We start from the raw sequence: 13,650 nt of genomic DNA, 5'->3' as shown, positions 1-13,650 counted from the left end.
TTAAGAACCATGAGAGAAAAATCGTTCATCATAATGTTTGTCTTCATGTTGAAGAGTAAATGAAAGAGTACATGTAGAGGATGGGGGTAGGAAGGAGGAAGGAGGGAGAAGGGGAAGGAAGAGAGAAAAGACGGAGAGAACACTCTAAAGTTATAACTTAACATTCAATGTGGTTGAGATGTAACTACTTAAGAGAACTAGAATATATTCAATTTTGATATTTCAATTTATCTAATATTCAACAATAGGGGAAATTTACATATGTTTTAATCGTGCCATCAAGGCAAACAAAATGTTTTTTAACATTTATTAAATGTTAACAAAATATTTATTCACTTAACAAGCGATGGTAAGAAGTATTAAGAACAGGGGCTGGGTAAATGACTCAGTGGATAAGAACACTTATCTCTGAAAACAGGAAGCCCTTGGTCTGAATTCCCAGCACTCTGCTTAAAAGCTGATCACACCTATAAACCCAGCAACAGGGAGGTAGAAATGGTTTAGTCTCTAGACCTTTGCTGACAATCCAACCTAACAAAGGGAGCAAGCTTCCAAGTCAGAAGAGAGTCTCAGCCCAAGGCAGTAAGTAGGATAGTGATAGAAGAGGACGTCCAATGACTTCCCCTTTGTCCTCTGCATACATGCACATGGGTGCATTCACCTGTATGTACCACATACAGCACCACACACACACACAGCGTAAGAATAAACACATAAAATAGAGGGTTTGCTACATATATTTCACTACAATAAAAACTTTAGTGTATATATAAACTAAAGAAATTTAATATTAGCTGTCCAGAGGTCATTAGAGGTCATTAGATAATTAGATAAGGAATGAGGAAACAACATAGATGACATAATTGAACATCAACACCAAGAAAAGTACATTTTAATAAAAATATATTATAATTTCTTAGAGAAAAGAATAATTCAGAAAACAATGTAGACTAGAAGCTGTCTCTGTATGGCCCAGAATCAGGAATAATAAAAGAACAGGAATAGATTGGTGTGGGAAAGACAGCTCAGCTGTTAGGCATTCTTGCTGTTCATTCAGAAGACCTGAGTTCAGTTTCCAGCATCCACGTCAGGCAGCTTCATAACCATGAGCACCTGCACTCACATACACTCACATACCCACTTGCAGACACACACATCTACATATAATTGAAAAGAATAAAAATATATCTTAAAAATAAATGACTTTATTCCTAAGATACAAAGAACAGAAAAATATCAGAAACACATGAAGGATAGCTGAAACATGTGAGGATAAGATTGATACATAGAAAACATAAGCTGAAGTGAAATCTATAGAATGTCTGCAGCAGATAATGGGGACATTAACTAGTACCTGCTGCCTATTGGGGACCAAGATCATTAGGAGACATCAAGGAGGTACTATCCCTTCTTGAGGACAGGTGCTGTAGGAATACCAAGTGGAGAGACAATGATCAGGCTAAAGAGACATGGTCAGGAAAGGTGAATAAGTTGGACACAAAGATGGCCAAAGCAGATCATGGAAATTCCAACAGAAGTTTGATTCAGGGGCCTGACTATGAGATTTCCCACAAGCTCTCTAGACAATACCTCAGTGGTTCTCAACCTTCCTAACACTGTGACCCTTTAATACAGTTCCTCATGTTGTGGTGGCCCCCAACCGTACAATTAATTTTTTTGCTACTTCATAACTGTAATTTTGCTCCTGTTATGAATCATAATGAAAATATCTGACATGCAACCCACAAAGGGGACCAACCCACAGGTTGAGAACCATTGGTCTAGAGTGACCAGCCCAAGGAAATTATGGAAGGTAAAACATCCATGACAATTTACATGAGTAAGAACATAGAAACATGAGGAACAAACTAAACTACTGAACATGTCATATGCACTCTCAGGCAAGGACTGTGGTTTGTTAGTAAAACACAAAAGGGATGTGAGTGGGCAGAGAACGCTAAGACTATATAGAAGTGAGTCCATGCCTTCCATAGCCTTCAGAGCCCAATACACCATATACTCCACACAGAAAGTATGATCCTTGGCATACCAAAAACAATCTTGTAGGACAGGTTTAATGTCTCAGACTGTAAGACTCCTAGAGAAAACAGAGTGACACATTAGAGAGGGCAGCCAAGTCTAATATTTTAATTACTAAGGCTAGAAGCCCTCCCTTCATCCAGAGTCAATTACAGAAGACACCAAAGGAATGGGAGAAACAACACTCATGACAAATAGGAAGAGACACTGATTTTAAAATGTTTTCTATTTAATTTTAATACTTATTTCAGTTAATTTTAATTTACACTTTTCTTCCAATTGAGTGGTTTGGTTTTAACTTGTACCTTTTATGAACAGGTTTCTAGTACTGTCCATTCCTTTTATGAACCCATTCTATAATACTGTCTTTATTGTTTATGATTCTTCCAGCACTTATACTTCCCCTCTAATTTTTACTTTGTTCCCCTCAACTGTTGTTTTATTAAATGGGCATGTTGTCAAACTGTCTTTTAGATACTTGTTTATACCAATAGACTATGGTTGTCCTTGGCCTTGATTAAAGAAGCTTCTCTTTGTACTGAGTGGTGATTAAATCAGACACTCATTGCTGGGCATGATGCTAAGAATAAGTTGAGAGTCATCATTAAACTTCCTCCAAGGCTCAAAGAACATGGCAGAAAAGTGAGTGAAATAAAGGAACAGATGAATAAGAAAGGGTGTGAAACACTGCCTTATAAGCATGACATAGTTGCGGCACTCACAAACTCACAACATCTGGGCTGCCTGAATAGGACCTGTAAAAGACTAAACCAGTAAACATTCAGCCATACAAGTGAAAGTACTCCTGGGGCCCTATCCCACACAGGAGAGCTAATGATAGTCGAGGACTGATGAAGAAGAGGAAATATCTGGTTTCACTGATGAGTTACTCAAGTTCCCATAGGGATTCACAACCCAGGGCATATGAGCAGCCCTGGTTAAACTCAAGATCATAAAGGAAACCAAAAAGACATGAAAATGGCATCTAGACCCTGTGGGAGGAAGAGAGGAGAAATAGGTGGGAGTAAGAGGATGATAAGGCAGGGTGGAAATGAGTATGAACAGATTATATTATGTAAAAAAGTCAAAGATTACATTAATGAGAAGAAAGAAAAATTATTCCAAGTGACAGAGGATAATCTCATGACAACACATTTATTTTCCTGCAATTTTTAAAATTAAAGTATAATTACATCAATTTCCCCTCCACTTTCCTCCTTCTAATACCTCCTTTCTTCCCTCTCCCTTGCTTCTTCTCAGATTCTTGGACTTTTCCTCTAATTATTATTGTTCTATATATGTATGTATTGATATATAAAACAACCTGCTGAGTTCATCTAGTGTTAGTTATTTTTACATGACTTCAAGGTTCACCACTCAGTACTGAGTGACTAATTAAAGGGCTCATCCTTTGGGAAGACTAATTTCCCCCTCTTAAAAGTCCTTAGATGCCTATAGTTCTTTGATCAAGACATTTATATATGTCCATTTAGACATATATAATGGAAAATGAGCATAGTTTTCTTCTAAGATATTTGAGTTATATTCAAGAGACCAAAATTAAGATTACACTGGGTAGAAAGAAATGAGATAAAATCTAAAGGTCTGAATAGTCAAAACAAATACAATTAAAGCAGAAAATTCTTCAAATGTAGAGAAAGAAATTATATTGAAACACAAGAGGAATTTAGAACTTAAAACAGACATGACCAGTGAAGAGCATAGCATCTCCATGACATATTGTAGTTAATAAGTCAATAAGACAAAGCATAGAAACAGTGTAAAAGGCATAAAGGAAAAACTACCAACTCACCTATGAAGGCAAACACACCAGAATACCATCAGATATCACATCAGCAATCCTAAAATTCAGGAAAGCATAGAATGATATATTTCAAGCCCTGAAAGCAAATGGCTAAAAAACAGGATTGCTATATATAGCAAAACCACCTTTTAAAAATGTGCAGCAAAATGAGGACATTTAAAGATAAGCACAAACCATGGAAATATATTTCTCTCCATAAAATCTCAAATATAAATTGCTTCAAGTCATCATAAAACAAGAGATAGAGAGAAAGAGAGAAATTGAAAAGCAAGATTCAATTATCTGTTGTCTCCAAGAAACATACCTCATTGGTAAAGGCAACCACAGACTTACAGTTAAACAATAAAATTCAATCTATCAAGTAAAAAGCCTTAAACCTTCTAGTGTAACTATCCTGTTAGTCAATAAAGGATCCTCCTCACTAGTACTCACCAAAGGGATAAACAATGTCACTACACATAAACAAGGTGAACAGTTCATTGAGACAAAATAAAAATCATAAATGTGAATGCATAGAATGTTGAGGTTCACAATTTCATAAACGCTAAAGGAAATGAAAGGTCAGATAGGTCCTGATACAATGGTGGGTGATTTTAACACCCTATTCTCATCTTTAGATAGGTTATCCTAACTAAAAAATCAACAAAGAAATGTCAAAGTCAAACTATACCATACGTCAAAAAGCATCACATTATAGTTCACAAAACAAGTTTTCAAAATACAGATTATCTGATAGAAATAATCAATTCCATGTATCTTATCAGAGTATAGTGGAATAAAACTGGAAATCAAAAGCAATGAAACATAAAACAACTACACAAATATTTAGAGACTACAGAATGCTCTCTTCAATGTCTAGGGAGTCATTGAGGAAGTTAGACAGAAATTACTAAATTCCTACAATCAAATGAAAATGATACCACAACACATCTGAATTTCTGAGCCAAAGTGAAAGCAATTCCAAGAAGAAAGTATGTGGTTATAACTGTTTACATTAATAAATCAGAATGACATCAAATAAATAATCTAATGATATACTTCAAGAATTTAGAAGTACAACAACAAGTCAAAACCAAACATAGTTGTTGGCAAGAAATAATAATGATCAGGGTAGCAATTAGTGAAATAGAAACAATACATAGTCAATGCCATTGATGCCCCTTCCCCTACAATGAGATCGGTGTCAACCTTGGTTACCATTCCTAGAACCTTCATCCAGTAGCTTTTCAAAGCATATATAGGCACCCACAGTTAAGCACTGAACCATACCCCTGGAACCCAATTGTGGAGAGGGAGGAGGGATGAGTAATGAAGCCAAGATGGTGCTGCAGGAAACCTACAGAAACAGTTGACCTGACCTAGTGAAAGCATGGAGACCCTAGTCATAAAGCTGGGGAAACAGTATTGGACCGAACCAAGCCCTCTGAATGTGGGTGTCAGCTAGGAGGCCAAGACAGTCTATGGGACCTCTAACAGTGGAGCCAGTCTTTATCCCTAGAGCACAAATACACTTTGGGGGCCCATTCCCTATGGAGGGATACTATTGAAGCCCAGATACAGCTAGGAGGCCCTAGGCCCTCCCCCAAATGATATGACAGACTTTGAAGGTCCCTGGTAGAGGGCCTCACTATCCCTGGGGAAGAGTTGGGGGATGGGTGAGGGGGCTAGTGGGGAACATGGGAGGCTGGGAGGGATGGATATGTAAATGTGAGTAGTAATTAAAGAATTTAAATAAAAATAGCAATAAAAAACAGTTATCAAGTAAGAATTACAAAAAATAATAAAAAATAGCAGATTGACAAAGTGTTAGAAAAACCAACCAAAAAAAAAAGAGAGAAAATGAATATTTAAACTAATAGATGAAAAAGGTTCTGTCATGAAAAAACCTTAATCCAGAGATTATTAGGGAATACTTTGAAAAAGTATTAAAAAAAGAAAATCGAGAAGAGATATATTAAGTTGTTAGAAATACAAAGCACCTACCAAATTAAATCAATAAGACCCACAATGAGTAACGAGATTAAAGCAATAACACTCATTTTACAAAGAAGCACAGGAACAGACATAGCTACTATTAAAAAATCATTCCAAACCCTCCAGGAAGTACTGTCAGTAATACTTCTCAAACTGTGCCAAAAAATTACAGGAACATTACCAAACTCATTGTATGAAGACAGCAAAACCTGGATAACAAAGCTAGAAAAAGACACAACAAAAAGTAATGCCCTAATTTGAGATGATAGGATTCTATACTAAGACACCCTATAGTATTCACTAAAAACTCTTTGAATGAAGTCATTGATATAAAACCCAGATAAAGGCACAAAATATAGATCACTCTCCCTAATGAACAAAGACAAAATTTTTTCAATGAAATCCTTGCAAACTGAATTCAACTGTACAACAAAACAATCATTCATGTATTCAAGTTATATTCATTTTACAGAGGAAGGGATGCTTCAACCTACACAGCACAATAAATGTATACATCAATAAATATACTCAAGGATAAAAATCAAATGATCAGTGCAATAGGTAAAGAAAAGGCCTTTGATGAAATCCAATCCTTCCTGATAAAAGCCCTGAAGAGATTAGGAATAAGAGAAACAGATTTTTTTCTTTTCTTTTTTCTTTTCCTTTCTTTTATTTAAATTAGAAACAAGCTTCTTTTACATGTCAATCCCAGTTCCCTCACCCTTCCCTCCTCCCCTGCCCCCCACCAACCTCTTATCCCATCCTCTTTCTGCTCCCCAGGGAGAGTGAGGCCTTCCATGGGGGAATCTTCAAAGTCTGTCATAGCATTGGAGCAGGGCCTAGAACCTCCCTGTGTGTCTAGGCTGAGAAAGTATCCCTCCATGTGGAGTGGACTCCCAATAGGTTTAAAGAGAAATCTGGCACTAGGGAAATGTCCAGAGACCTACAAGGTTGACCCCAACTAACAATCTAAGCAATAGTCGAGAGGCTACCTTAAATGCCCTTCCCTGATAATGAGACTGATGACTACCTTATGTGCCATTCTAGAGCCTTCATCCAGTAGCTGATGGAAGCAGAAGCAGACACCCACAGCTAAACACTGAGCTGAACTCCTGAAATCCAGTTGCAGGGAGGGAGGAGTGATGAGCAAAGGGGTCAAGACCAGGCTGAAGAAACCCACAGAAACAGCTGACTGAACAAGGGGGAGCTCATGGACCCCAGACTGATATCTGGGAAACCAGCATAGGACCGTTCGAGTACAGAAGAGGAACAGATCTTAACATAGCAAGAGTTGCATATGACATATCTATAGTTGACATTATCCAATTGGGGTGAAATTTCATGTCCACTGAAATTAAGAACAAGACAAGTGCATCCCCTTTGTCCACTCTTAGTCAATACACTGCTTGAAGTCTTGTCCAGAACAGGAACACAAGAGAAAAGAAGTATGAACACAAACAGAAAAAGAGATCAAGTATCCTTATTTGCAGATGCTATAATTAAACATAAAAAAGCATAAATATCCTATTAGAAAACTGTTGTATGATAGATACTTTGAGAAAAGTAGTATAATAAAAATTAATATGCAGAAATATACCAAGAACAAACAAACTGAGGAACTGGAAGAACTGGAAGAAATGATTATATTTGCAATTACCTCCAAAAATGTCCTGGGCAGTCTTCCTCCCTAGGCCAAAGAGCTACCTGCCACCTTTCAGTGAACTATAGCCTAGTGTGCTAACAAGTAGGCCTTTTACATCCTTATCCCTAAGTTATCCAATTCTACATGCCCCCCCCCCGACATGCTTTGACTTGCTGCCTGGTTGTCCCCCCACTCCTTTTTCCTCCCTAGGCTACCCAGTTCACCTCCCTGATTGCCTGATCCCACTGCTGTGCAGGACCCTGTCTCCTCCCACAGGCTGCCCAACTACCAGGCTACTTTTCCTCCATTGCCATTCTTGCCTAAAGGTTAACTCTTCACCTTCTGTACCCCTAAACCACCCAGCTTTCCATGTTCCATTGTTAGGACCTCCTGCCACTAGGTAGTCCCCTGTCATCGCTTGTCCCTCGGCCATCAAATTCACTGCTGGTCTTTTCTGGGACCTTGAGCAGACCTAGTCACTAAATAGATTCTTTCCGAGTGTTCCCAACTCCTCACCTGCCTTCCCTGAGACCTCACATGGGCTGTACCCTTTCTTCCTTTCTTTGAACTTAAGAAAAAAACTCACATAGTTGTCAGCAGATTCAAAAAATGCTTTGACTAAATTCAAATTCCCTTCATGAGAGAATTTCCAGAGAAAACAAGGTTGGCAGGAATACACCTTTATCTAATAAGGATTACATGTGACAAAACCATAGCTCTCTCTCTCTCTCTCTCTCTCTCTCTCTCTCTCTCTCTCTCTCTCTCTCTCTCTCACTCTCTCTCTCTCTCCTCTGTGTGTGTGTGTGAGAGAGAGAGACACAGAGAGAGATCATTGAAACAGCATACAAGTCTGAAATATGCAACTACTGACATTTGAGTTTTGACAAAAATTCATACTAGATGAAAGGCAACATTTTCAACAATGTTGGAAGTCTAATGTCTGCATGTAGAAGAATGAAGCTAGACCCACCCTGTTAATAAACCTCCAAATGAATCAAAGACCTCCAAATGGATCTTCATGTAATATATGAAATTCTGTAACTGGTAGAAGAGACAGGAGGGAGTAAACTACAACATACGGGAATATGTAATAATAATGTAGCTAGGACTACAGTCACTCAGAAATAAAGCCTTGGAAATCTATGGGGCCTCTTGTAGTAGATCAGTACTAATCCCTAGCAGGGGAGGAGGGAAGGGAGAGGGAACCGGGAATGACATGTAAAACAATCTTGTTTCTAATTCAAATAAAAAAAATGGAGAAAAAACAAAATAGCTAAGAAACAGAAAAATCTAAAACTAAAGACTAGATAATGAAAATGTGGTACAGTAGGATTTTATTCAGCTGCAGAGAAAAATGATGCTATGAAATTTGCAGGTAAGTGGGTGGCTCTAATAAAATATATCCTGAGTTGAGGTTAGCCAGGCACAGAAAAACAAACACCACACTATCTGTCACATTCACACCTCACATTCTCCATTATATATAGATCCCAGTTTCAAATATCTAATTTTATGGGTTCAATTTAGATTACTAATATACGATAGTAACCTAGAAAGGGGCCAGTAGGGGTGGGAATGGTCACAGGAATGGAAAATAATCAAGCTGGAAGTGAGCCGAATCCTCCACCTAACAGGTAGCTTTTGTAGTTCCAGAAGCTCCTATGTGAACTACTGGGGTAGAAATGTCACCAATGGTCTTACACAACTGTGAATTCTAGTATCTAAAATACCAACCTGGAGAGCTAGAGGATCCCATTTACGCCATAGTGGCCCTACCATTGTGGGGGTAAACAACTTCTGATTGGACTTGAGACTCACTCAACAGGAGAGAATCCATGTCTATTTCTATAAGTCTGATTACATACCCATAGCTGTGGAAGTCACAGTCTCTAGTAAGGAACAGAATACTGTTCTTTAGCAACTGACATAGATCAAGCTACCTTCTAAATATTTGTTTATACCCATAGATATACAGTATTCTCAACCTTAATTGAGAAACTCTCTTTCCAGTGAATTGTAGTTTTAAAACAGAGACTTGTAGCTGCAGGGTACTGAGAGCACAGCCCTAAATAATACATTAATACCATCCTGTGCAATGGTTTATGGGATACTGAAAATAGAAGCATAGTGGAAAGGAATATAAGAGCTGACAGAGATAGGCTATAAAATATCTCCTGGCAAGACATAGCTATGCAACCACAAACTCATAGCAACTAAGGATGCATTCACTAAGTGTGCCCAAGAATGGAAATGTTAACAGTCCAGTATGGCTAGGGGAGGGTCTCAGGAGGGTGTGTTCTTAACTGTTGGACTCTTTGCTAATGATAGATTTAGGGAGAAAGGGAACCACTGTCTTTAATTGTATGTTCCTTAAATGATTCTACCAGGTTCCAATGGATAGTTCTAATTTAATGGTCACATAGATAGATAAAGTATAGTACCTACACAAATTATACTTTTATTATCTTGAACAAAAATGAAATCATAACATTTCCAAGAAAACGAATGGTCCTGGAAATCATTATGTTAATCAAAGTAAGCTAAACTAAGAAAGAAAAAGACTGCATATTTTGTTCTATATACAGAATCTAGAGCTAAATGGGTGTATCTGTAGGTGATGAAACTAGAAAGGGGTCATGAGAGGGGAGGAAGGTATCATAAGAAGAGAGAAAGGAAGAAAACACATGTGACATGAAAACATAAAAGGTGCTGCTGATGTGTTTCAGTAGTCTATATTGATTGTAAAGTAGACTTGAAGTTGATGGACATTGCCTTCTAGCTTACACATTTGTGTCTCAGGGTGAAACAGATTTTCTTTATTTTTGTTATATATTTCCCACATTATAAAAATAGGAACAAAAGACTCCGTTTTTTGTTCCTAAAAATCTCAGGCTTCAACTGTCTGCTGTGGCAGTCTCAAAATAGTTTCACCATGTGTAATTTTATTTTATCAGATTTCCTTTGGTCAAAAGTGTAACAGATGGCCAGTTGTTATACTGTACATGATTTGTAACAATTAATTTTGCTTAAGACAAAGGCAAAAATGTGATTCCTTGTGTTCTGAGTGTCTAAATGCTGTTTCCATCTATGCTGCTTTTTAGATAAATAGCATTTTTCTTGTTACACAAACATTCCTTGCTCACTTTTCATCATTTAACTAAACTGGATTTCTATAACTTTAGCAAGACAGTTTTCACATAAGGAAAACTTGCTACTTAGAGAATTCCAATGCCAATTATCTAAAGTGTGCTCCTGCATGTTTATTGTACTGAACAGAATTTAAAAGTAGTTGGTGTTAATATAAACAACTTACTTGGTTTGTGTCAGATCAACTACGATGAGATCTTTCTCTAGAAGTACAGCAACAGCATAGGGTTCTTGAAATTCTACAACAGAAGGAAAAACACTGAAAAGTTTCTATACTGCATATTTTATTTAAACCACCAACACTGCATTTTCTTTATCTCATATAGAGATATTATATAAATGATGAGAAAACTGAATTATGCGCCAAAGTGACAAAGAAAACTTTAATAAAACATGTTTTATTCGACAACTATAATGTTAAAATCTTTGACTCTCAATAATCAATCACTCAGCAGATGTCTTCTACAGAGGACTGAAGTCTTGGGCAGTAAGTTTAAATACTGGAGTAGACAGCCTTCAGAGTAACTTCCAGGTCTGAGAAGCTACAGTTCCTATACAAGTTCATGTTTACAACCAACATTCACATGAGTGAAAAACACAAAAGCAAACAAGGGTGTTTAGGAGTTCATCTATATGACAACAGGAAGTCTGTAACAGTCCAATGTCCAAATTATTATCAAACTGGATGTTCCCAGTATTTATCTTTAGAATTGTTTTAAGTTTCTCAGTGTTGTTTTAATACAATTTGGTTCTTAGTTTGATGAATGGTAATGTTTGATGACATTTTCTCTTTGTCAGCTCTCCTTAGGAACTTCATTGGCTATGTTTATAGCAAGTGTTAGAAGGTAAAATAGCTGAGGCATTACCATGTGTGAACGAAAGTCATAGATAAATTCAAATTGTAGACGGTTACATTTGTCAAAAGTTACTGTTGTTCCTACACAAACAAAAACTGGCAGCAGAAGTTCCACCTTGTAGAAGTCCTTTGTATGTATACTGTGACAGCAACTAAATAATTGTTTAGGAATCAACATTGATTTCAATTCTTTGCCTATTATTTACTAAAGTTTTGTCTTAGGCACATTAGTTACATTCCTTGACTTAAAGTTCCCTTTTCACTGAAATGGCACAATTACAACCACCGTAAACTGTTACAAAAGTTATAAGAAAAACTATACATGATGATATAAATAATAGTCCCTTTTTAGGTTGGTGTGTCTCATCTTTTTAACCCTTGTTCCTACCAGTTAAGGGTGAAGAAATTTCTGTCACAATTATTATTCTGAAAATAATGCATCATTTTAGAGGCCTAGAGGTGACTGGCCAACTAAATGTAGATGAGAACTGGCAAGCTCTGATTACAGTTATTACTCTGGATTATGATCCTATGAACAATGTTACAACATTTGAGTTGTGAGTTAAATTGTCAGATGTCATAAAAGTTGTCAGCAGTATTAAAATTATGGATAACTTGGTTTAGCTTGGGAATGACATTTATCATATGTAACTGTAAAGAAGATTGGAATTCCCTATTAACTACTATGGAACAATAATTAAAATACATTAACACGATGATATAGGACAGTGCATAGAATATTATGTCATTTGTAGAAAAACAAGATAATGTATACATGTATATGCACACTTGAAGAGAATAATTAAAAAGGTGAGTAGCATTGGGTGACTCTGGGAAAGGCCATGAGAAACTTCATTGTGTATAATGTAAGTTTTCTTTTCTGGTGCTTTGATAGACTCAAAGTTTGAAGAGTTAAAATGCATTCGAGTAGTTAATCTATTTACATTCCCATGAGTATAGTTAAAACCATTTCTCCTCAAATCTGACAAATGTAAAGTTCAATTATCCCTATCAGTTTTCTGAAAAACAGACCTATTAATCAACTTGTGGTGGAGAATAGGCATGATTTAGAAGATTTATGATTTATTAAAAATCATTATAAATTGTCCTTACATGACTACTGATGTTTAGAAGACCACATGTTTGAGACATGTATCTGATCTTTGCAATCATGAACTTCTATTTCAGATACATCTTACTGCACTTGATAGGAGGGATTTTCCTAACTTTAGCTTTTAATCCAGTATTTTGACTTCTCTTTCTGTTTCCTCCATATTTCCTTCCTAGGTGACTCCAAACTTTGTTCCTTTGTCATTCATTTTCATAACTCCAAAAAGCATTATAGTGTGATAAATCATGAATAAATATTGTAAGATATTTTCCTCTTTCTTGTTCTCTCTTAACTCTATTCAATCTTACTATTCTTTCTTTAAAAAAAAAACAAAATGCTGTGTCTGTGTTTGAAAAGATGTTTGAATGCTTTTGTTCATTTTGAAGCAAAGTCTCACACACACTATAGCATAAACTGTACTAAAACTCATTATGTAGCTTAGACTGGCCTTGAACTCATGGCAATCCTCTTGCTTCATTCTCCCCTATTCTGAGATTATATGAGCAAAACAACACACCCAGCTACATTAAATACATATTATTTACAAATGCCTTTGCTACAGTTTGGATTTTGAGGGTCTCTCTTGAAACCTGCATGTTCCTTGAACAAACCTACTAAAAATGAATGCTATCTTTCATCTTAGTGTATTAAGTTCTTCCATTTCCCCCCAAACTTCTCCAAAAACCTTAGATGTTTTCTTGTAAATTGATCTTACCAAACCCCATAATTTATAAACCTTTACTCAATATTTTCAATAAGTTCTGGTTAATCTTATATCTCTTTTGAGGCTTTACATATTTGAGTATTTCAGTCATTTAACCAGCTATAAAAATGTGTATTATCTATACTGTGAACCATGAAATTCAACATTATAATCATTCAATTCAATAATTCATAATTATTTCATTGCCCAATCAGACTTTATGCAATTACCGTAAACATTATGTTCATATTTCTATAAGTTTAACAAGTGCTTATAGTATTGAGGCCACATCAATATTCAATAAATGTATGTTGATTAGAAAGGCAGGTCATTTGTCTCTAGTAACTCTTAA

At 36.4% G+C, this 13,650-nt stretch overlaps 1 protein-coding gene across 4 annotated transcripts in view; it reads right to left on the bottom strand.

Annotated features, from left to right (window-relative positions):
* Positions 1-13,650, bottom strand: part of Stxbp5l (syntaxin binding protein 5 like) — a 215,683-nt gene that overhangs the window by 93,254 nt on the left and 108,779 nt on the right. For all 4 annotated transcript variants that reach the window (XM_027412712.2, XM_035444255.1, XM_027412713.2 and 1 more), the window contains exon 11: positions 10,795-10,867. In XM_027412712.2, the coding sequence (XP_027268513.1) occupies positions 10,795-10,867 (73 nt within the window). The remainder of the gene's footprint in view (positions 1-10,794; positions 10,868-13,650) is intronic.

The sequence above is a fragment of the Cricetulus griseus genome, chromosome 4, assembly GCF_003668045.3.
Source record: "Cricetulus griseus strain 17A/GY chromosome 4, alternate assembly CriGri-PICRH-1.0, whole genome shotgun sequence".
Taxonomy (NCBI): Eukaryota; Metazoa; Chordata; class Mammalia; order Rodentia; family Cricetidae; genus Cricetulus; species Cricetulus griseus.
The sequence above is the reverse complement of the archived record's forward strand: the minus strand, read 5'-3'. Positions and strand labels throughout refer to the sequence as shown.